Below are 25,558 nucleotides of genomic sequence, written 5' to 3'. Positions count from 1 at the left end.
TGATTCCGTCGCCATTTCACATTTTCCAACACATTCTGGGTGTACCGGTAACGCTAACCATAGCGCAATCATTTCGTCGTCTTTAGTAATAAATTCTCCTGCGATGCTCCAAAAAACGGTAGGCCTATCAACAAAAGATCAAATCGTGCACCATCTGAAAGAAAAGCCTGTTATTAATAAAAATGTGGAACCTACACAACAGAGTCCGTGTAAAATAAAGTGTGCAGATGTCGTAAATAGTGTTTCTTCTTCAGTAATAGCTCAAAAAAACAAATTCGATATCCTACTACAAAACGATGGTCATTGTGAAAAACAAACTTCTGCTGCATACAATAAACTTGCTCCCAAGACCGCAAAGTTAACCCAGGTTCATAGTTATCAAAAAAGGTTACCGAATGTGCAAAAACAGACTATATCTACACAGCAAAAACACGTTTCAAAACCTTCTAGCCCCAAAACTGTGATGAACAAAAAAATTTGTGTGCTTGGTGACAGTCATGGACGTGGAATTTCAGCACTATTGAAAGATAAATGTAATTTAATGGTAACAGGTTTTGTGAAGCCAGGAGTGCAGTTTTGTGAGGTAAATAAACTAACAAACTCTACTGATGTATCTCACTTAAGTAATTGTGATTTTGTCGTGCTTCTAGGTGATTCAAACGATATATATAGGAATGAAACAAAAGGATTTGCAAAAGAAATGAAGGAATGCTTAAACAACCTATTACATACAAATGTACTCATTGTTAACATTCCTCATCGTTATGATTTGCCTTCCTGGTCCTGTGTCAACCAAGAAATTTGCATTGCACACAAACTGATTTCAGAAATATGTTCTACATTTCATAACGTAGAGATGATTGATACATACAATTTAGGAAGAAGATTTCATACCGCTCATGGACTACATTTAAATATGTTAGGAAAAGACCAAATAGTAGAAAAACTCCGAAATCATATCCTGAAGAATCAGCCCCAAGTATCAAGATCGCCAAACAACCACAAATTACAAAATGGTTTAGGCCAAAAACAGAAGCTTTGATGGAAGCAGAACTGTGTCAACCACTCAAAACCATCTCTGCTACTGAAAATTGCGTGCAAGAAGCCACACACAAAAATAAAATCAAGGCCAATTTTTTAGGGTAAGTGCTGTGTCAGAAATACCTTTAGAAAAGAAATTAATTAAACCCTTAACTGAAAAGTCACAAAGTTCATCATTTCTTGTATTACACTATAATGTCCACTCATTCAGAAATAAGATTCAAATGCTGGAAGTGTTACTTCAGTCTCAAATAAATCCAGATGTAATATGTATTACCGAACACTGGCTGTCTAAAGAAGAAATTCAGTCAACCTCTATTCCAAGGTACTCATTAACAAGCTTCTCTTGTAGGAATTTCTCCACACATGGCGGTACTGCCATATTTGTAAAGGACCAGATAAAATTCAGTGAGGTAGGCCTAGATGAACAGATTGCATTATCTGAAGATAAGGAATTTGAGGTTTCTATGGTTAAGCTGCCTGAACTAAACTATATAATTATAAATGTATACAGAGCACCAAGTAGTAATATTCCAAATTTTATGACCAAATTAGAAGTTCTGCTGAATAGTGTCAGCTCATTAAATATGAGAATAATACTTTGTGGCGATTTTAACATTGATTTATCAAAAAACAGTAATGCTAAACTTGATTTGTTAAACATGACCAAATCCTTTAATATGATCCCCACAATACACTGTCCAACAAGATCAACAGAGCATACTGATTCAATAATTGATCAAATCTTCATAACTAATACTGGTTACAAATTCACTGGTGAAGTACTGAGCATGGGATACAGTGACCATGATGCTCAGCTACTGAGCGTTGACATGGAAAATAGTAAAATCAGCCCCAAAAAAGTATTTCAAAGAAGAAACTTTTCAGATGGCAATATTAGGATTTTTAACTTCCTATTAGCTAAGGAAAATTGGGACAGTGTTTACATGCAAACAACTGTTGATAATATGTTCTTAAGCTTCCATAACACCTTCCTTCATTACTTTAATACAGCATTTCCTTTTGAAACAAAAACTTCAAGCAATCAAAATAGAAAGTCGTGGGTAACAAAAGGAATCAAAATTTCTAGTGAGAGAAACAGATTTCTCCAATATTGCTCCAAAAAATACATAGTCACTGAAGAATTTTCTGACTATTATAAAGCCTACAAAAAAACTTATCTTAGAGTGATTAGACAGGCAAAACTTTTATGGAATGACAATTTCATAAGAAACTCTTCAAACAAAATGAAAGCTATGTGGAAAGTTATTAAAAAAGAAACTTGTAGTTCAACACCTAAAAAGGAAAACATTTCTCTAACACTAAATGACTCTAAGGTCACAGATCCATATGCAGTTGTAAACAAGTTCAATGAATATTTCACCTCACTAGCAGAAGATCTCATTCAGGCAAACTGCAAGGTATCGTTCTTCAATTCCACCAATACGTCAAACAGCACTAATGCTACAATGTTTGTTTATGAAACAAACCCTGATGAAATTATGAACATAATAAAATTGTTACGCAATAAAATCTCTAGTGGCTATGATGAAGTACCTGACCTCATATTAAAGGTGTGTGCTCCCCATATAGTAGAGCCATTATCAACCATCTACAACCAATCATTAAAAACTGGCATTTTTCCAGATGCTCTCAAAATAGCTAAAGTCTCACCATTACTAAAGAAAGGTTCCCCTGATTTAGTATCCAATTATAGACCATTATCCATATTAAGCATCTTTTCAAAAATCCTGGAAAAACTTTTTTATGACAGGCTTATAAATTTCATAAAAAACCACGCACCAATCAGCATTCAACAACATGGTTTTGGTAAATCTTTATCCACCCAGACAGCAATTTTTGAACTGTTGGACCACATACTGAAATCAATTGACTAACATAATATAGCTGCAGGTATCTTCTTAGATCTCTCTAAAGCCTTTGACATACTAGATCATAAAATACTGCTTGCTAAATTGGAAAGAAGAGGAATAAGAGGTGTGGCTCACAACTGGCTATGCTCTTACCTACAAAACCGCAGACAGAAGGTATCACTTCAATACGATATTAATGTACAGAATAAAATAAATAACACAGTTTTCCTCTCGGAGGAAAGAACAATAAGATATGGTGTTCCCCAGGGTTCTGTTCTAGGGCCATTACTTTTCCTCATTTACATAGATGATCTTGTTGAACGTATGAGCCCACAAAAAACTATCCTGTTTGCTGATGATACAAGCATAGTGTTGACTGGATCTAGCCCTGAATCCCTTCAGACAATATCTGATAACTCTATGGAAAAACTTTCTGAGTGGTTTAACAAAAATGGCCTAATTGTTAATAGTGGGAAAACTGTATGTATCAACTTCCATCTAATTCCCACATCCAGTCAAAAAACTATCCAAGTAAAGTTAAATAACGATAAAATTGAAAATGTAAATGCGACAAAATTTTTGGGTCTATGGGTCCAACAAAGTTTAAAATGGGACACACATATAAACAACTTATCAAAGAAACTCTCATCATTGTGCTATGGACTAAGAATACTAAAATCTACTACAAGTAAATACACACTAATGCAAGCATACCATGCGCAGTTCCACTCATTGCTCCGCTATGAAATCATCTTTTGGGGAAATTCAACTCACAGCACAAATATATTTAAACTACAAAAAAGAGCACTGAGGATAATCTGTGGCCTCAAAAAGCAGGAATCCTGTAAATGTCAATTTATAAAACTTAATGTTCTAAGCATCCCATCCCTATTCATTCAAGAAACAATCCTATTCACCAGGGAATACCTCTCAAGAACAGGCAAATTAATCCGAAACAATGATATACACGCTCATTATACCAGAGGGCAATCTAATATCCATCAAATTTTTTCAAGGACATCATCATACCAAAAATATATAACTCATCTGGGTGTCGTATTACACAAAAAAATTCCAGAACAAATAAAAACTGCTCCAGATCCAATATTTAAAAATAAACTAAAGGCATTTCTGACAAAGCACTGTTTCTATTCAGTACAAGAATTCCTGGAAATGAAAAATTATAAAGTTCCTTTGTAAAATACTGTGATTAGAGTAAAACATTCTGTAGGCAAAATAATAACCTAATTTCTACTATACACAACTATGTTTCAGTTTCACTTCCCAAAATTTTTCAACTCGCTTTTGAATGTACAAGTACACATTCTATTAGTATTAAAACTTAATTGTCTGTGAAATCTCAATGTTAATTTCATGTTTAATGTAGTTTTTAAATGACATTGTCCTTCTGTTGTGTTTCCAGTTGACATTTTCACTATTCTGTAATCTCAGTGATTATTTGTGTAAATTTAAAGTAGCACTACATTGCCTACATGTTTCTTAGTTCCCCATGTAAATTGTTTGTATTCTCTGTATGTGAAGTTACTATATTTATCAACGAACAATTTTGTGTACATTTTTTTAAATGGCAGTCCATTGCCTATTTTTTTCTCCAAACTACATATTTGTTAAGAAAAATGACTTGTCCTATATCATGTGTACTTTGTACAATATGTGATCCACAAGATAAATAAATAAATAAATAAAGAGTTCGCATCAACAGTGATGAGTAGGGATCCAGGAAGTAAAGATGGTGGAGAATTGGTGAAGGTAGTGGTTAGTATCTTTGATGTGCAAGGCTAGGTTGATCTTTCTGCCAAACAAGCACAGAAATCCTTTCTCTGGGAGCACAACAGCCAACAAACCGATTTCCTGTGTTGTATCCTCACACTCCCTGTCCTCCCACCGTGCTCAAGAATCAGCTACAAATAAGAACCCCCCACCCCCAACCTTGTAACCCAACATCTCCATGGACTGGAACAACTGAACCACATCTTTTGTCAGAGCTTTGAGTATCTATCATCATGCACTGAAATGAGAGAAATCTTACCCAACATCCTTACCACCAATCCTGAAGTGGTAGTCGATTGCCCACACAACCTACACAAAATTATCATTATCATCATCATCATCATCATCATCATCCATCCATCCCCGGGCCAGTCTCAATTCAACCCTTGCCACAGGAATCACATCCCCATAGAGCATCCAGGTGCAAGACCTGCCCAATCTAACGACTCAGCAGTTCCTACTCCATTCCTGTTACATGCTTACACTATCTCATCAGAGGCAACACTACCTGTGAAATCAGCCATGTGGTCTATCAATTAGCTGCAACCATTGTGACACTTTCTACACTGAAGAGCCAAAGAAAATGGTACACCTGCCAATATCACGTAAGGCCCCCGCGAGAACGCAGAAGTGTCGCAACATGGTGTGGCACAGTCTCTACTAATATCTGCAGTAGTGTTGGGGGGAATTGACACCATGAATCCTGGAGGGCTGGCCATAAATCCATAAAAGTATGAGGAGGCTGGAGATAACTTCTGAACAGCATGTTGCAAGGCACTTCATACATGCTCAATAATGTCCATGTCTGGGGAGTCTGGTGGCCAGTGGAAGCTTTTAAACTCAGAAGAGTGTTCCTCGAGCAATTCTGGATGTGTGGGGTGTCACATTGTCCTGCTGAAACTGCCCAAGTCCATCTGAATGCACAATTCACATGAATGGATGCAGGTGATCAGACAGGATGCTTACATACATGTCACCTGTCAGAATTGTATCAGGGGTCCCATATCACTCCAACTGCACACACCTCATACTATTACAGAGCCCCCACCAGTGTGAACAGTCCCCTGCAGACATGCAGGCCCTGCAGAAATGCAGGGTCCATGGATTCATGAGGTTGTCTCCATACCTGTACACGTCCATCCATTTGATATAATTTGAAATGAGACTCGTCTGACCAGGCAACATGTTTCCAGTCATCAACAGTCCAATGTCAGTGTTGACAGGCCCAGGTGAGGCGTAAAGTTTTGTATCATGTAGTCATCAAGGGTACACGAGTGCCCCTTCAGCTCCAAAAGCCTATATTGATGATGTTTTATTGAATGGTTTGCATGCTGGCCCAGCACTGAAATCTGCAGCAGTTTGCAGAAGGTTTGTGTGGTGTCACCGCCAGACACCACACTTGCTAGGTGGTAGCTTTAAATCGGCCGCGGTCCATTAGTAAATGTCGGACCCGCGTGTCGCCACTGTGAGTGATCGCAGACCGAACGCCACCACACGGCAGGTCTCGAGAGACTTACTAGCACTCGCCCCAGTTGTACGGACGACTTAGCTAGCGATGCAACACTGACGAAGCCTCGTTTATTTGCAGAGAAGATAGTTAGAATAGCCTTCAGCTAAGTCAATGGCTACGACCTAGCAAGGCGCCATAGCAATTGATAGTTATCGTATGAAGCATGTCTCATCAAGAACGATGTATACAAATGATGGATTAAAGTTAAGTATTCCAGCAGCTACGTACTTTTCTTTATAGCATTCATTACGTATCCTGTTTCAGACCTCACGCCATCCTGTGTGAGCTTATAGCGTGCATTTCGGCTTCCTCTCATTGTGTCTAGGCTGTCTTGTCTAGACACAACATATTTGGCGACGAGTCTCAAAAGAGGCTTTAGCGTTCGTATTGTTCTAATTTATTTGTATCATGGCTTCGCCACTATCTCCAGATGTACTGTCCGAATTTTATCGCTTGCAGAATCAGCAGACGCAGGCGTTATTGGATGCCCTTGGAAAGCTCGTCCAGGGTCAACGTGCAATGCAAACCGATGCGGCGGCCGCCGCTTCACCGCTACCGCTGCCACGACATGCTGTTGCACCCCCGTTCCGGCCATTTGACCCGGCAATGGAAAGCTGGACGGAGTGGTCACGCCAATTTGGATTTCATCTCATCGCCTACAGAATTCAAGGTAACGAGCGGCAGCCTCATTTATTGGCGTGTGTAGGGGTGCAAACGTACCGTGTGATAGTGAAATTATTTCCCCCGACGCGACGTAGCAACTCTGTCCTACGAAGAAATTTTGTCTGCATTAGATGCCTATTTCAAGGAATCAGTCAATGTCGTTGCAAAAAGGTATACGTTCTTTCGTACCAAACGTACGGCCGGTCAAACTAATCGGGAGTGGGTTGCAACTTTGCAAGGCCTTATAAGGGATTGTGCTTTTGAGTGTGAATGTGAACTCCCTTCTTCAGATACTATGGTACGTGATGCAATTGCACAGAACGTTTCTGATGTTCGTATACGGGAGCAAATTTTGAAACTAGTCAATCCCTCCCTTCAACAAGTGATAGACATATTGGATAGGCAAGACACACTTGACTTTGCTCAGGAATCATTTGAAACATCGCCAGCTGTGTGTGATATTAACCGGCCCGCCGGGCGAGCTGCACGGAACTGTCAACAGCCCTCGCACACGTCCGCGCAGCCACGTGTCCCTCGCCAGCATGTAAATGCAGTACTAAAGTCATGCCCGCGGTGTGCTTCTAGACATTCGCGTGAGAATTGCCCGTCACGCCAAGCTATTTGCTTTTTCTGTAATAAAAAAGGGCATGTTCAGAGTGTTTACCAAAAAAAAGCTCAGATCGGACACTAAAAACCATTCCAGGCCCTTTTCTTCGCGCCAGAATCGAACCAAGAATACTCAGGCTCGTGAACCATCGCCCATGGAAATTCATGTAGTTAATTCCCCTCCGCCCAGTGCCACTCTCGCTAACGTTGACTGTGTGCGTCCCACAAAAAGTGTGCGTCGACGTCGCCGGAAATCACGTCAATTAGCGAGTGATTCTGTACCAGTCCCTGTTCACGTTGCACGAGACAGCCGCTCTTGTCGTCAGCAGGACAATAAACTGTTTGTAGACTTGGACATTGATGGCAACGTGATCCCATTCCAGCTCGATACCGGAGCTGCAGTTTCATTTATCAATAAAGACACGTACAAACAACTGGGCACACCTCCCTTGCGTGCCGCCAATGTTAAGCTAACTACATATTCAGGTCACAAGATCCCTGTGTTAGGACAGTGCAACCTTCTTGCAACATACAAGGGACAAACAAAACTTGTGTCTTTTTACGTCCTTCGTTCTTCTTCTGCAGTGAACTTGTTTGGTTTAGATTTATTTCAGTTGTTTAACTTGTCTATAGTAAATCAGGTACTATCAGTGAACCCGACTGTGCCTTCAGACAGTGTTTCTCGTCTATGTGAGGATAGAGCATTTGATTCTTCCGAACTTGCTTGCATATTCATTGATTCGGAAACCGATGACGTGGTCGAATCGTTTCCGATTGATTTTCATCGTGTAGCTACAGCCACAGCTGCTGACCCTGTCCTTGCTACCGTTTTGCATTTTGTTGCTACGCAATGGCCCTTGTCAAAGTCACGGATCGAGGATCTCTTGGTTTGCCGATTTTTTGCACACAAGGAGAGACTTTTTGTTCGACGTGGTGTTTTGCTGTTGCGTTCTGATAATGATCAGTCCAGGGTCGTGGTCCCACATTCGTTACAGTCCTCTGTCTTATGGCTTCTCCACCAAGGACATTGGGGTATAGTGCGAACGAAACAGCTTGCTCATCAGCACTGTACTTGGTTCGGAAGCGATGCTGTGATTACGAATATGTGCTCTTCTTGCATGGCGTGTGCCGAACAACAAACCGCACCGCTGCGGAAATTCTTTGCATGGCCGAAAGCCACTTCCCCTTGGCAACGCTTACTCATCGATTTTGCTGGTCCATTTTGGAATGCTCGATGGTTGGTTGTTGTCGATTCTTTCAGTAATTTCCCTTGTTGTCGTCTGGATGTCTTCCACAACATCATCTGCCACCATCCAAGCGTTATCCGCTATCTTTTGCATTGAAGGTCTTCCACAGACTATTGTTTCCGACAATGGCCCACAATTCATGTCCGCAGAATTTCAGTCATTCTGCAAGGCCAATGGTATTCAACATCTGACGTCCGCGCCGTTTTCGCCTCAGTCAAACGGTGCCGCTGAACGATTGGTCCGGACTTTCAAGTCACAGATGTTGAAATTGAAAGAGTCGCATTCTCGGGAGGACGCGTTGTTGCTCTTTTTGTCTTCGTATCGCTCTCAGCCCCGAGATGGTCGCTCACCGGCTGAGTTGCTCCACGGTCGTCCTCATCGAACCTTGATGTCTTTGCTGCATCCGCCGCATCAGGTTCCTGTGCAGCGGCATACTCCTGTTTTTGCTCCAGGCGACGTTGTATTCTATCGCAACTATCGAGGTTCACGGCGTTGGCTCGCAGGGCGCATTCTTCGCTGCCTCGGCCGCGCGTTGTATTTGGTTTTGGGGGCCTCTGGTGAAGTGCGTCGGCATCTCAATCAGCTGCGCCTCTGTCGTCGCACGGGTTTTGCCGCTCCCTGTCTGCTTTCAGCGACGGTGCCGTCCGGTCAGCACCCTGGGGACCCATCTACTGGCTCGCCTCATCCCCAGGTGTTACCAACGCTGCCTTCCATTTTGCCCCATGGAGAAGCGCCGCCGCCGCCTGTTCTCCCGCCGGTGCCGCCCGCAGTGGACGCGTCGCTGCAGCCGCCGGGCGCCTCCCTGGGTCACGCACCACCGATCGCTTCCCGTGACCAGCAGTCCTCCGCCATGGATCTCTTGCCCGCTCCGGCCCCCATTGCGTCTTCGCGCGTCGGGTACCCCGACGCGATGGCGGTCGACACTTCGGCCCCTCCTGTCTCTCTACGGGCGCATACACCGCATGTTGGCGTGCACCCTGGACTAGGTTTTCAGGCGTTTCCTAGCTCCCCTCGGACCGAATGGCCGGGTGCAGGTGGCACAGCCTCGCCTGTTGTTAGGCTCCCCACCTCATCGCATACGCCAACATGGGGTCCTCCCCACGGCGGGCGGAAGCCTTCTAAGACGACCGTTCGCCGATTTGCGGGGGAGGAATGTGGTGTCACCGCCAGACACCACACTTGCTAGGTGGTAGCTTTAAATCGGCCACGGTCCATTAGTACATGTCGGACCCGCGTGTCGCCACTGTCAGTGATCGCAGACCGAACACCACCACACGGCAGGTCTCGAGAGACTTACTAGCACTCGCCCCAGTTGTACGGATGACTTAGCTAGCGATGCAACACTGACGAAGCCTCGTTTATTTGCAGAGAAGATAGTTAGAATAGCCTTCAGCTAAGTCAATGGCTACGACCTAGCAAGGCGCCATAGCAATTAATAGTTATTGCATGAAGCATGTCTCATCAAGAACGATGTACACAAATGATGGATTAAAGTTAAGTATTCCAGCAGCTACGTACTTTTCTTTATAGCATTCATTACATATCCTGTTTCAGACGTCACGCCATCCTGCGTGAGCTTATAGCATGCATTTCGGCTTCCTCTCATTGTGTCTAGGCTGTCTTGCCTAGACACAACAGTTTGCACTTCTGTCATGGTGAATGATTCTCTTCAGTCATCATCGGACCCATTCCTGCAGGATCTTTTTTCGGCCACAGTGGTTTCAGAGATTTTATGTTTTACTGAATTCCTGATATTCACGGTACACTCTTGAAATGGTTGTATGGGAAAATCCCCACTTCATCGCTACCTCGGAGATGCTGTGACCCATTGCTTGTGTGCCGATATACAACACCACATTCAGATTCACTTAAATCTTGATAACCTGGCATTGTAGCAGCAATAACTGAGCTAACAACTTCACCAGACACATATTGTTTTATATAGGCTTTGCTGACCGCAGTGCCATATTCTGCCTGTTTACGTATATCTGTATTTGAAAATGCATACCTATACCAGTTTCTTTGGCACTTCAGTGTACATGGATGTGAGAAATAACAAGCTGTCTGTCTGCATGCAAACTGTACTCCAGAGACAGCTGGAGCACCCTCTTGCTGAGCATGCCACCCAACACAACATGCTTCACCTCGCTTCAATCTGTCATACGGATTCTTCTCTCGAACACCTGCTTTTCGGAACTGTGCTGATGGGAACTCTCCCTGTAACATGTCCTCCATTCCTGTATGCCTCTTGGTCTCCCCTCCCCTCTTTGTGGCCCCTCCAGCAAGCCAACCAATGTTGCATCTGGCAGCCCACTAGTTGCAGCTGGGGTTAGTGCTGAGATATGGCAGTGGCTATGTGTGTGAATGTATGAGAGTTTTGGTGTCTAGGTCTGATCAACGACTTATTCTGATAGCTGGATTATATCTAGCTTTATTTGTCTGTCACTCATTGCCACCTTTACTTAATGAGTATTAATATATCATTTTCATATCGTTGTTATTCCATTCTGGGTTTTTCCGTTATTTATACAGGGTGTTACAAAAAGGTACGGCCAAACTTTCAGGAAACATTCCTCACACACAAATAAAGAAAATATGTTATGTGGACATGTGTCCGGAAACGCTTAATTTCCATGTTAGAGCTGATTTTAGTTTCGTCAGTATGTTCTTCCAACTACGCTCAATGGAGCACGTTATCATGATTTCATACGGGATACTCGTACCTGTGCTGCTAGAACATGTGCCTTTACAAGTATGACACAATATGTGGTTCATGCATTTCAGTCGAAGTGTTCGTACGCTTCTCAACAACAGATTCGGTGACTGATGGATTGGTACAGGCGGACCAATTCCATGGCCTCCACGCTCTCCTGACCTCAACTCTCTTGACTTTCATTTATGGGGGCATTTGAAAGCTCTTGTCTACACAACCCCGGTACCAAATGTAGAGACTCTTCGTGCTCGTATTGTGGATGGCTGTGATACAATACGCCATTCTCCAGGGCTGCATCAGCTCATCAGGGATTACATGCGACAGCGGGTGGATGCATGTATCCTCGCTAACGGAGGACATTTTGAACATTTCCTGTAACAAAGTGTTTGAAGTCACGCTGGTACGTTCTGTTGCTGTGTGTTTCCATTCCATGATTAATGTGATTTGAAGAGAAGTAATAAAATGAGCTGTAACATGGAAAGCAAGCGTATCCGGACACATGTCCACATAACATATTTTCTTTCTTTGTGTGTGAGGAATGTTTCCTGAAAGTTTGGCCGTACCTTTTTTAACACCCTGTATACGCTCATGCTCATAAATTAAGGATAATGCCGATACATGGTGAAACAACACTCTGGTGGGCGGTTTGTGGGTTTAAATCACCTCGGGGTATGACCATGCAGTGCATCTGACTTGCGGTCATTGCACGGTTGTGCTGGCAACAGTCCACATAAGCAGAGGTGTGTTGTTGATGTCAGAGTACGCAGACAGTAAGTGTGCATACATTTTCAGACGTGCTAATGGTGATTGTGTGATGAAAATGGCTCAAAGAACACACATTGATGATGTTATGAGGGGTAGAATACTAGGGTGACTGGAGGCTGGTCAAACACAGCAGGTCGTAGCACGGGCCCTCCGCATGCCACAAAGTGTGATCTCAAGATTATGGCAGTGATTCCAGCAGACAGGAAACATGTCCAGGCACTACAGTACGGGACGTCCACAGTGTACAACACCACAAGAAGACCGATATCTCACCATCAGCGCCTGCACACAGCCACGGAGTACTGCAAGTAGCCTTGCTCAGGACCTTACTGCAGCCACTGGAACAGTTATCTCAAGACACACAGTCTACAGATGACTGAACAGACATGGTTTATTCGCCCAGAGACCTGCAAGGTGTATTCCACTGACCCCTGGTCACAGGAGAGCCCGTAAAGCCTGATGTCAAGAAGACAGTACATGGTCATTGGAACAGTGGTCCCAGGTTATGTTCATGGATGAGTTCACGTATAGCCTGAACAGTGATTTCTCACCTAGTTTTCAGGAACTAGATACCAACCCCTTAATGTCCTTGAAAGGGACATGTATGGAAGTCGTGGTTTGATGGTGTGGGGTGAGATTATAATTGGTGCACGTACACCCCTGCATGGCTTTGACAGAGGAACTGTAACAGGTCAGGTGTATTGGGACGTCATTTTGCACCAGTATGTCCACCTTTTCAGGGGTGCAGTGGGTCCCACCTTTCTCCTGATGGATGATAATGCACGGCCCCTCCGAGTTGCCATCATGGAGGAGTACCTTGAAACAGAAGATATCAGGGGAATGGAGTAGCCTACCTGTTCTCCAGAACTAAACCCCATCGAGCACATCTGGGATGCTCTTGGTCAACGCATTGCTGCACGTCTTCAATCCCTTACGGCACTTCAGGAGCTCCGACAGGCACTGGTGCAAGAATGGGAGGTTATACACCAGCAGCTGCTCGACCAACTGATCCAGAGTATGCCAATCCATTGTGCGGTCTGTGTACGTGTGCATGGTGATCATATCCCATATTGATGTTGCGGTACATGAGCAGGAAACAGTGGCATTTTGTAGCACATGTGTTTCGAGACAGTTTTCTCAACTTATCACCAATACCGTGGACTTACAGATCTGTGTCCTGTGTGTTCCGTATGTGTCTATGCTATTAGCACCAGTTTTGTGTAGTGCCACGTTGTGTGGCACCACATTCTGCAATTATCCTTAATTTATGAGCATGAGTGTATTATAAATACAGTAATATCACACAAAATTAATTGTACATAAAATCTTACTTCTGCGCATCTTTAGTGCAATAATGTGATCAGTGTAAATAAATATTGTGAACCGCTTCCTGTTTGAGGATGTATGGCTGTAATAGCCTAAGAATTATCTTGTGCATACCTGCCAACTTTTCAAAAGAGCTATCAGTAAAACTAACGTGCAACAAAAAATCTAATGATTTTCCACATTACCTGGCTTTACAAAAACAATAATACTTCTGGGCTACAAAATACAATAACTCACGCTTTAAACAGGATATTTCAATGAAATCACATCTACTTACATCATAGGCAAATGATTTGTAGATGAATGTTATAATCAAGAAGAGATCCTCATTAAACAGCAGCAGGCATGAAGAATATTGGTTTGAAGTGTATGTAGCAGGACGTCCTTGGCAAATTAAGCACATAAGCAATAACTGAAAAAGGCTCTACACAGTAAAAGTTGCTTACCGTAACATAGGGAATAAATTATATAATACAAACTGCAAATCACATTCTAGTTCGACCTAAAAGTCATAGTTGTGGTCTTTTTAGCTTCTTGCAAAAAGTCTTGAGAAGGTATTTTGTCATAACAGGAACCAGAACTCCTGGTCTTCAAAACAGAAATAGACTCCAGAGATTCACTGGACATGGATGATCTGAAATCTGTTGTATTTTTCTTCACAAGGTTGAAAACATGTTCACACTCTGTATTGCTATGAGGTGTGCAGAGAATAGAAAACATTACTCTAGAAATTTGGTTATTTAAGAAGTCCATCGGCTCCACGAATTCCTGATATTTGTGCCCAACTGGAATAACTTTCAGAATCTTGACTTGCAGCCAAAGTGTCATCTACCTGAAAAGCTGTTAGGTGCCTCTGAAGCTCATTCACCACCCCATCTGTAGTTTCATTCCCTACCTTGGATAAAATGCCAGAAAACTTTTCCAAGAAAAAATGAATGGAAGGAAACTGCATAACTTCAATTTTGTCTAATCTAGCAACTTGAGCATGCTTTAATACATCATCCTTGAGTGGAAACTTGTTGATGTGTAGTCAGTACGAAAGTAGTTTCTCATTGATGAAAAGAAAAGGGATTTACCTTAATCCTGGAGATATTCACTATGTTTGAAGTCTGAATTCCAATAACCAACTCATCATCACATATGGAAAATCCAGGGTGGAATGTAGCATATTATGAAAAGGAAAGTCGCTACTCACCACTCGCTACTGCGAGGTGGTGCAGTGGTTAGCACATTGGACTTGCATTCGGGAGTGCGATAGTTCAATCCCGCGTCTGGCCATCCTGATTTCCCTAAATAGCTCCAGGCAAATGCCGGGATGGTTCCTTTGAAAGGGCATGGCTGACTTCCTTCCCCATCCTTCCCTAATCTGATGAGACCGATGACCTCGTTGTCTGAGTCTCCTCCCCCAAACAACCCAACCAAACCCCAAAAAGACTGTCACAAATAAGCTTTCGGCTAACAAAGCCTTTGTCAAAAATAAACGACACACACACACACACACACACACACACACACACACACAAACGACTGCAGTCGCGTGTGTGTGTGTCTGCATGCGATCTATTTTTGACCGAAGGCTTATTTGTGACAGTCTTTTTTGTTGTGCCTACCTGCAACTCACCATCTCCGCTATATGGTGAGTAGCAACTTTCCTTTTCATAATATTGTTACACTTACCATAACGTTGAAGAAACAATACCGCATAACTGACAAATTGCCAATTTTTTGTTTTTCAGTCAGATGATGTCATTGACTGTATGCGCATCTGCTCTTAACACCATAATGCCAAATTTTTAATTATTTATCATGAAAAAATTATCTAAAACAATATCGCGTATGTGACACAACAAATAAATAGATGGCAATACCGGGGAACTGTAGAGAATTAAATACCGTGCATCTACAATCTAGGGATACTGTAAACAATACCGTGTAAATACAAAAGCGTGCGCAGCCACAGCACGTTGCCTTATTACATATTTAACAGTGCTCGAAAGTGGTCCCATGCTTGTAGCTTCATTCGTGATAATGGACAGTGATATAGATGACGATCTTTTTACTGAAGAAGAAATTGTTCCTCAGCTGAAACCAACTTATGAAAGCGGAGAATCATTCCTGAGAGTGACTGACAGCAGTAAGAAAATTGTTTTATTATTCACCTTTGAATGTTAGTAGCACCGCAAATGTGTTATTGTGATATAAATCAGAATGCCCCCATTTCACTTGTTCTGTGCTTTATTCATTTCTGCCAAAGATTTCTAGACTGTCCACTTTCTTGTAGGATCTCCCATAAATGCAGAACAAACAACAGGCAAGAAAAGCTGTGGCGCCGAAGTTACATTTACTGAAGAAGAATTAATTTCGTATATGTGGTTCTTGGTTACTGTTCCTGCAACATCTAATGATGCAGGTAAATTTTCTTGGGATTATTGTTGATAGTATTACTGATGCCGTCGTTCTCATAAATACATGAATTTGAGCTTCATCTTTGTCTGCTTTAATTAATTTTCAAATATTTTTCTGTCTAGAAACTTCAGTGGCTGTATCCAACAATGCTCAAACTGAAACCACAGTCACAGTTTCCACTAGATATGACAGTAATTCACACTCATTACTATGCGATGGTGCTCATTGTTTGCCAAGCACTCTGGATAAATTATCAGAAGATCATGGGAGCAATAATGATGCTGACAGTGAAGGCCAAGAATTTTATGGTGACCCCTAAGCAGTGACAGAAAAGGAAGTCTAAACCACATCCTGAAGATGGGAAGAAAAATGCCAATAAAATTCTGAGAATGCATGGACGGGCGTATATTGGATACAAAAGAAGTCGAATTGGTAAAAACACTCATGATACTCCAAGACAGGCACAAAAATTAGGTCCAATATGTACTTCAAAGATGTGCCAGAAATCCGTTCAAAGGAAGTGTCATCAGTTTTCCGCTGATGATAAGTGGGCAGTATTTAACACATTTTGGGAAATGATGTCAAGGGACAAGAGGAAGGTTGACGTTATCAACCTTGTGGACGTAATTCCAACCAAACGTCCAGGGAATAACACTGGTGAATCCAGGAGAAAAGAGACGCTCATTTATCATTTGAAAAATGAGCTGGAGAAACATAAAGTATGCAAAAGACGTTTCTCAATACTCTTGGGATTAAAGGATGGACTGTCCAATATTGGTTGGATAATTCCACACATGGGATGAGTCCTGATACAGAATCGTCATGACCTCGAATCAAACAGACAAAGAAGAAAGATGAGAGAACCTTCATGAAAGAATTCCTGGACTCTCTTCAGAAACTTCCATCGCATTACTGCAGGAAATCCTCCTCAAAGTTGTACCTTGAGCCTATTCTACAATCCAAACAACAGCTGTATGGACTCTATGTGGAAAAATATCATGCGGCGAAGGTTTCACCATTAAGTCGGGCTACCTTTAACTTGATTTTAGAAGATAGTAATATTAGCTTATTTTCCCCCAAGAAATACCATTGCAACTTGTGTTGTAGTTACAGGCTTGGTAACTTGAGTGAAGATGTATGGAAGCAACACACAGAATGGAAAGAGCAGGCAAGGATACAAAAAGATGCTGACAAGAAAGAAGCCCAGCAGAAGCTCTGCTAAATGTACACCATGGACTTACAGGCCATGAAAGTAGCTCCATTTTTAAGTGCAAGTGCAGTTTATTATAAAACAAAGTTGGCTGTTCATAACTTTACAATGTATAATTTAGAAAGTCATGATGCAGTATGTTACTGGTTCGATGAAACGCAAGGTGATTTGGTTGCATCATGTTTTGATGTTTGGACAACATGGTTGTCGAGTAACAGCGATTGATATAAAATTAACTTAGCATTAAGAAAACAGTCTTAATCGCGTTTTTTAATTTATTTAGTGCCGACCAGTTCCAGCCCATCACAGGGGCCGTCTTCAGGGCGAACATACTGTAAAATTACAAAATATATCTTAGACAAAACTAATGACAACCATCTTATAAGAGTGGATTACGTAAATATAATGTTTTACCCACTGGTTCACTACTGGTGGCGTCACGTCTACCAACGTGTGGCAGGAGACTGTAAAGAATTTACCTTATGCCTGGGTTTATATAGCAAGCTATGAGCACGCGAGCATAAGCAACGCCTCCAGTGGTGACCAATGGTAGACGTCTAGGCTTGAAAATTGAAATATAAATACAATTTGTGTTTAGTTTACAGTTTGAAGAAACCATGTTCATTTTACAAATACTGTTATATAAATAAACATAAAAAAGTATGTGAAAAAACTTTTCAATGTCAAACTTATAAAAGAATGTTAGTAAGTTACCTTATCTTCATTTGTAATATACTTTGGGGGAAAGGAAACAATTTCCTGTCTGTAATCTATTTACTTTATGCTTATTTATATCCTATATTGATTATTTAATAATGTAACAAGTTTAAGTGTGCCTATCTGTAATTGTATATACAGAGCCCTGTAGTCCAGGCATTATGGATGCCATTGCCATGGTAGAGGCCCAACTTGGCTGTCCTCTCTGCTACGATGTTATCTGTTGCCTAGTCCAGGCCCTATGGATGCTTTTGTCATGGCAGCGGCACAATATGGCCACCCCCTTTGCCACACTGCTGTCTGTCGCCTAGGCAACGATAGGATCGATACCACACTTCAGAGGGAAACCATCGTCATAGTGCAGAATATATTGGCAGCCTACACTGTGTATAGAGGTGTCCACCCAAAAATATGAACATTTTGCCTTTATATTTGATTGTATAAACATTATTTAGTGAGTGACGATGTATTAATTTTTATTTTAATGGATGTCTGTTGTCGTATTGCTGTTAGTTGCATAAAAGAAAATATTTTGTAAGTAGTTATGTAGTTGTCAAACTAAATATTATGCTGAGAGAAAGTATCACTTATGTCCATTCCTGGTTTGTAGTATGGATATCATCATTTGGGCACCATTACGCTACATGCCACATAGGATTATGATAAAGCTATGTAAAACCTGAAGTAAATGTCTTAAGGTTATAGTTAGATGTCATGTAACTAGAATACTTATGGAGATCAGTTTGTATTTATACTTCAATTCTTAAGCCTATACGTCTACCATTGGTCACCGCTGGAGGTGTTGCTTACGCTCGCGTGCTCATAGCTTACTATATAAACCCAGGCATAATGTAAATTCTTCACAGTCTCCCGCCACACTTTGGTAGACGTGACATCACCAGCAGTCGACCAGCGGATAAAACATTATATTTACATAATCCACTGTTATAAGATGGTTGTTATTAGTTTTGTCTACGATACATATTGCAATTTCACAGTATGTCGCCCTGAAGATGGCCCCTGCAATGGGCTGAAACCGGTTGGCACTAAATAAATAAAAAATGTGTTTAAGACTGTTTTCTTAATACTAAATGCATCATGTTTTGCCTCATGCATAATGGACACCCTATCCGGAACAATTAAGGAAAATTCCATTCAAGTCATTCTGTATTCTGATGGCTGCACATATCAGAACAGAAATGTGATATTATCAAATGCTCTTTTAAGATTAGCAATTGATACTGGAGTACTCATTACACAAAAATTTTTGGAGAAAGGCCATACTCAGATCGAATGGACTCAGCTCACAGTTCCATTGAGTGCAAGCTTAAAGGATGTGAAGTTACACTTCCTAGCCAATATGCTATGATATCTGAAAAAACGAGAAAAAAGCCACAGCCATACGAAGTCCATTACCTAGATTATTCCTTTTTTATCAACCATGCAGAGAAAAGTTTGTGGCTGTATGACTCAATTTGGCCTGGAAGAGCTGTAAAAAAATGAGCCTACAGTTACCGATCTGAGGGTGTTACAGTACCACCCAAATGGTATTATTTATTACAAGTGCTCTTTCAACGAGGTGTGGCAAGAATTACCAAGGTATCTGAGGAAAAACTTGGAGATATCTGCTTCCCGAAACTATACAAGGAAAGACTGAAAACCAAGAAATCCAAATGGGATCATTTACAACAACTTAAATCTGTTCTTCCTAAAGATTGTCACAGTTATTATGACAACATTCCTTATGAATGAAAATTATTGCGGAGGTAACTGTGTGATGAGTATCAGTGCAGTGTAATTCTCTGTTGCTGCTTTGAGTGACGTTTAAGATTTTTCTTGAAGAAATGTGCAGACATGATCGGAACAATGAAAACAGTATGTTTATTTAAAATGTTTCTATGAAATCTTTCAATAAAAAATAATTAATGCTATAAAACATGTTCTTACTAGCTTTCTCAGCACCAAATACCAACGTCAATGTGTCACATCATGCCGGGAGACTGACAAACAAATACCACGTAAGTAACAGATCAAGGCATAAATACTGAGACAATCCCACGTATGTGCTGTAATTAAACTTTCTAAAGCGATTTTTTTTTTTTTATTTGTTACAATTTTTTTTTTTTATTTCCTTCTAGCACTACGATGCAAATTTAGTGCCACTGTGAAATGTATTAGGCATTTTAGACAGTTTTTTGTCTCTCGTGTAAAATTCTTATTTTGCTACTTACACAGTATTGTTTTTTGTGTCTTCAATTTTGTCTAATCTAGCAACTTGAGCATGCTTTAACACATCATCCTTATGTGGAAACTTGTTGATGTGTAGTCAGTACAAAAGTAGTTTCTCACTGATGAAAAGAAAAGGGATTTACCTGTATCCTGGAGATATTCACTATATTCGAAGTCTGAATGCCAATAACTAACTCATCATCATGTCTTGAAAATCCAGGGTGAAATGTAACAATATTGAAGGAAAGTTGCTGCTCACCAAATAGCATAGACACTTAGTTGCAGATAGGCAAAACAAAAAGACAGTACCGAGCGAGGTGGCGCAATGGTTAGCACACTGGACTCGCATTCAGGAAGACGATGGTTCAATCCCGCATCCAGCCATCCACACACACACATATACACCACTGCAGTCTCTGGTGGCTTCAGCTGCCAGGGACTGCAGTCGTGTGTGTGTGTGTGTGTGTGTGTGTGTGTGTGTGTGTGTGTGTGTGTGTGTGTGTGTGTATGGGGGGGGGGGGGGGGCCTTCTATCATTATTGTAAATATGATGAAAGACAAAACTAATTCATTATTGAGTAATACATACCAGCAACTGGTGAGCGACAGCGACTCTGCTGTGTTGTCCACTCACGGCATTGGCCATATGGAAAAGACACACTGTAGGCATTTTTATCAACACATCTTCCCTCATTCTGACACCAAATGCATTCTTCCTGAGTGCAGTTGTAACAGGATGTCAGTTCGGCACAGACACTTCCACATGGCACAGACTCCTGCAAGGACGCAAATAACAACAATGGACAATTATAAAAGAAAGCATCTGAGACCTTCCTTCACAAATGCCACGAACCCTAACATTACTGGAGCTCTATATTGTACTGTGTTTTGAGCAATGGTCTATTCTCATAAAATTATTTCTGGTTACAATCAAATACAAGACAGATTTTGTTCTCCTTAAACCTATTTGGTGTGCTGTGTAAATAATTACCACTTGGAAGGAAAATTCAGAACACCGAGATGAAGTGGCACAGTTACCAGATGATCCTACACCTAAAAAAGTAATAAGCACACATTTCAAGAGAAATCAGAAGCAGTATCAAACATGCAAAAGTAGCAAAATTGCATTGACTGTGTCCTATTTAAGTTAAAAAAATTGTAATGATTGACCTACTTAAGATCCTAGCAGAAGTGAACACATTATTAGAAGATCATGTGTTAAGTACAGAAAGAGAGCATACCTATTCTAATATAAGGATTTGGTAGGTGGTCAAATTATCTCAACGATATAAATCTATTAAGCTTATTCATAATAGACGGCTGGTGACATAAAGAGGAGGTGGCAAAGATGTTACAATAATGTGACGGTGAACAAGCCATAGGGGACTAATAATTAGCAATGATAAATATCAAACGAAATTTGGCAGAAAAGCAAATATGAAAGTACAAACTTATTTACGCAAGGAACTTGAAATAAGAAGAGTGGCAACTTAAAACCTTGAACTGTTCTTGCAATAAGACAGACTTAGTTTTGTACCCTACAAAGATAAAAACAAAAAAAGGCTAATATAATGAATTTAACATCAGCCTAACTAATCATGTTTTCTATTAAAACTGAGAATGTTGTCTGAATGCTTAGAAAAGTTTCAGTCTTGTTTGAATGCAGGCTTTTCCAGCATATACTACTATGAAAAACTTTGTTTCCAGCCTGGTGGCCCTGGTGGCACTGCTGGGGAAATGCAATGTTTCGACATTCTTCTGCAATATTCTTCCCATCTTCTGGTGAAATGTTGAGATACTATAGACATACCTATATTTATATGCTTATGGCAGCCACACCGTCCACCTCCCTATGTGCACAGGGACTTGGGATGCAAGTGGACAAGTTTGTGTGTGTGTGTGGGGGGGGGTTAATGATGTGGTTACGGTGAGCCAGAGACTGCACTCAAAATTGATCTGCCTCATGCTTCATCCACTGCTGGGCATCCTCTTGCCGTATAGCTGTAATGTGGCATTCTATTCCACGTCCACTATCAAGATTCTCATCGATTCTTATTTCTGTATGTTCCTTTATTAAGCTTTCTCAACTGCAGCTGGCTTGGCACAACATTCATGATTTATCAAAATCAAATTTATGTACTTCATTCAGGCTACTCTCTGCCACTTCCAAGTTTTCTGTGTGTCCCCGACATAGTCACAAAACGTGTTCCTCAAAGCATTTTGAGACACAGTGCTATATTTGACAGATTTTTTTAGTGGCCACATTCACATAGGTCGCTTTATATCATTGGCACATAAAGTAGATCAACTACACCTACCAATATTAAATGTCAGTTTCGTAATGATGATGTGGCATGGTGTCTGACATTATACAGGCACAAACAAGAAGAGAACAGAACAATGACAGTATATTTTTGTGTCTACATTATTTGTTGAAATGTAGGTTTTCAAGGCAGACTGCTCGGTAGCAGTCCTGAGGCCTAGGTGACGTTGAAAGCGGGCATTTTAGTTGCAAGTTGGTGAAACTGTACAAACTTATTTATGCAAGGAACTTGAAATGTGACCAGTGGCAAATAAAAACCATGAACTGTTCTTGCAATAAGACAGACTTAATTTCATGAAGTTGCAGTGGGTTCTTCCCAGAGCAAATAATATCCTTTGTCTTTGGTGATGGTCACACAGGGTGTAAAAGTGGTGGAGGGGGGAAGGGGGGGGGGGGGGGATCACGGATTTTTCTGGATTTCTCAGTTAAAAAAATTCATTTTTCCCCCAGGTGAAAATACACTTTTTCCTTGATGAAAATACACTTTTTCCTTGTCAAACAACAGTATGCCTTCCTTCAGAGCTATAAAACTAACAAATCCTTTTAATGGTAAGGGTATTGTATAAGTAAAACTTCCCAGCACTTAGAAAACGAAACCAAGTAAAAAACAATGCATTTTGGAAAGATCTTTTATGAGGGCCAACAAACAAGAACACAGCATATTTTTATATTTTGAAATTATAAATATGAATTCCACCAATGACAAGCCAATCATAATTCATATTACATGACTTGCCAGCCAATAACCACAGATATTCAGAACATAGAACGTGATGTCGTCAGCAAATAGCAGCATCTCTGTTAAGTGGTGCAAACACACAAACTGGAAAAATGAATTGTTGAAATTAATACATATTCACATGAAAAGCTAAGCTTCCACTTATAACACTGGTCATCAAAATTTTTTTGCTGTTTTTTTCTGAGGGTGTGGTTAGGGAGGATCCTAAGAACACAGTTTAAATTCCAGCAGACAAATATTTCTGACAAACACAATTTTAAAGTTCACTGCTATGTACTGAACATTCTGTGGTTACCTGGTTGAATAAATGTTCTGGTGAGCACTCTGACTTTTCCATTGAGAAGCCAATTTACATGCGAAATTGCTCAAGAATTCAGGTCGTAGTTTTTTTTTTTTTTTTTTTTTTTTTTTTTTTTTTTTTTTTTTTTTTTTTTTTTTTTAAAAAAAAGGATAATTATACTATTTGCCACTGTCACTGCATAACTAACCCTGAAGCTTGATTTTTAGTATGTTACCCTTAAGATATATCAAACACAAATACGCTGCTAAATTTTCAATAATGGTATGAACAATAGGTCTTTTGGGCTCAAACTTTTTCCAAGAAGTTGGTTGTCAAAATGTTAAGTTTTGAATGAGAGAGAGACTCTCTCCACAGTTAACATTCATCTTGCTTAAAAGGAAATTTACTTTGAAAGTAATGCTTCTCAATCCGCCAATTGCAATATTTTCCCGTGACCTGTTAGAAATGTAAACAGTTGTGATGTCATGCTCATTGAAATCAGTTGTTGTTACAAAGTATTGCATAATCTTTGTCCTAAGGCCTTTGACACCTTTTGCTGTCATCAAACACTTGTGTGTGCAGTGTGTTTGTTGTAAATGGCACATTTTCTTTGCAGCTAAAGTTTTACTTTGATGTTGTTCTCTCACTTATGTTTTCTTGTGGCAATATTATTCTGCAGTAGCAGGTCAAAGGAAAATTCTTTATTGGAGTACTAGTTCTTACCAGTCAAAATTACAAAAATTTAACTAGAAACTGAAATGATGAAAAATTCCTGGAATTCTAAATAAGTTCCTGGGTTTTTCCTGGATTTTTCACACTTGAAAAAATTCATGGCTTTTTCCCGGATTTCCCGGGGCATATAGACCCTGTCACAGGATGGATTTTTCAACCAGCCTTGTGATATCGACAGACTGTGGCCCCTCACAGTGAAGAAAGCCAAGTCTCTTGTTTCCACATTCGTCCTGTTTGTTGTATCTTCCCTTTCCCTTTATGCTGTTCTGATCAGGGATGCACTGTATACATTTTGATGGAACATCTCCTTCAAGTTTTGTAGCTCGAATAGGAGGCTTTCAATGATGATTAGCAGTAAAACAATTGCTTTCCTGAATAACTCAGATCTGGCAAAGGGATGACTATACCTTAGGACATCAGCTACACCATAGCTTTACGTATTCACAAAGAAGGGGATTCTTTGCAGACAATATTCACTAAGCCATGTACTGACCAAATACTCAGCAACACATCTAAAGCCTCTTTGGTAACACTGCCATCATAATGTGAAGAACTCTGCCAATTTCATAACAATATTTAAGGGCACATGAGTAAAGAGGGAAAGAGGTGTGATGTTATATTGCTCTTCATTCAAGCACCTCTTCGAATTCCCTGGCACTTCTGGCTCATCATTCTGAGCCACAAACAGCAAAACTCTTGGAATGTGAACCCACCACCTCCACCTATACGAAGTGTAACTGTGACATTTATGAAAAACATTGCTGCAGAGTGGCCATTGGGTCCCCACTGGCCCTGGGATTGAAAATCTTTACATGGAACAGTTTAAGGCGATGTTACTTCAAAGTATCCACCTAAAACCTATGCACTTTTTCCGCTATGTCGATGATATGTTCATGGCACGAGAGCATGGCAAACAGGCACTGAATGAGTTTCTAGAGCATGTACACAAAATCCATATAAACATTACATTCATACGGTAACTAAAAGATAACTGATGTTTCTCCTTCTTGAATATCAATATAGTAAAAGAAATTCTGGGAGAACGTAAATAATTTATGAGTAAAGGAGATCACTCACCAAACAGAAGGAGCATGAAGTCTTTGACTGGCACATGCAAAAGACAATGAAAACTTGCTAGATTTCAGAAGAAATCATTTGAAGAGACTACAGTAAACACATGCAAACACCTATCCACCCACATGCTCGTGAGCGCGCGCGCGCGCACACACACACACACACGCACGCACACGCACACGCACACACACACACACACACACACACACACACACACGTGCAAGCATACAGGCATCCCTACAGTGTGTAAGCTATATGTGGGGCACGTGGCAGGTGTCATGGGAAAAGGGAGAAAGAGGTGAGAAGCAGGAAC

The 25,558-nt window shown here is 40.8% G+C and overlaps 1 protein-coding gene across 1 annotated transcript in view; it reads right to left on the bottom strand.

Moving 5' to 3' along the window:
- LOC126473640 (attractin) overlaps positions 1 to 25,558 on the bottom strand; it is a 293,725-nt gene that overhangs the window by 136,440 nt on the left and 131,727 nt on the right. Inside the window, exon 14 of the mRNA XM_050100828.1 lies at positions 20,687 to 20,873. Within this exon, the coding sequence (XP_049956785.1) occupies positions 20,687 to 20,873 (187 nt within the window). The remainder of the gene's footprint in view (positions 1 to 20,686; positions 20,874 to 25,558) is intronic.

The sequence above is a fragment of the Schistocerca serialis genome, chromosome 4 (assembly GCF_023864345.2).
Source record: "Schistocerca serialis cubense isolate TAMUIC-IGC-003099 chromosome 4, iqSchSeri2.2, whole genome shotgun sequence".
In the NCBI taxonomy this organism is placed as follows: domain Eukaryota; kingdom Metazoa; phylum Arthropoda; class Insecta; order Orthoptera; family Acrididae; genus Schistocerca; species Schistocerca serialis.
This window is presented reverse-complemented; position numbering and strand designations above follow the sequence as displayed.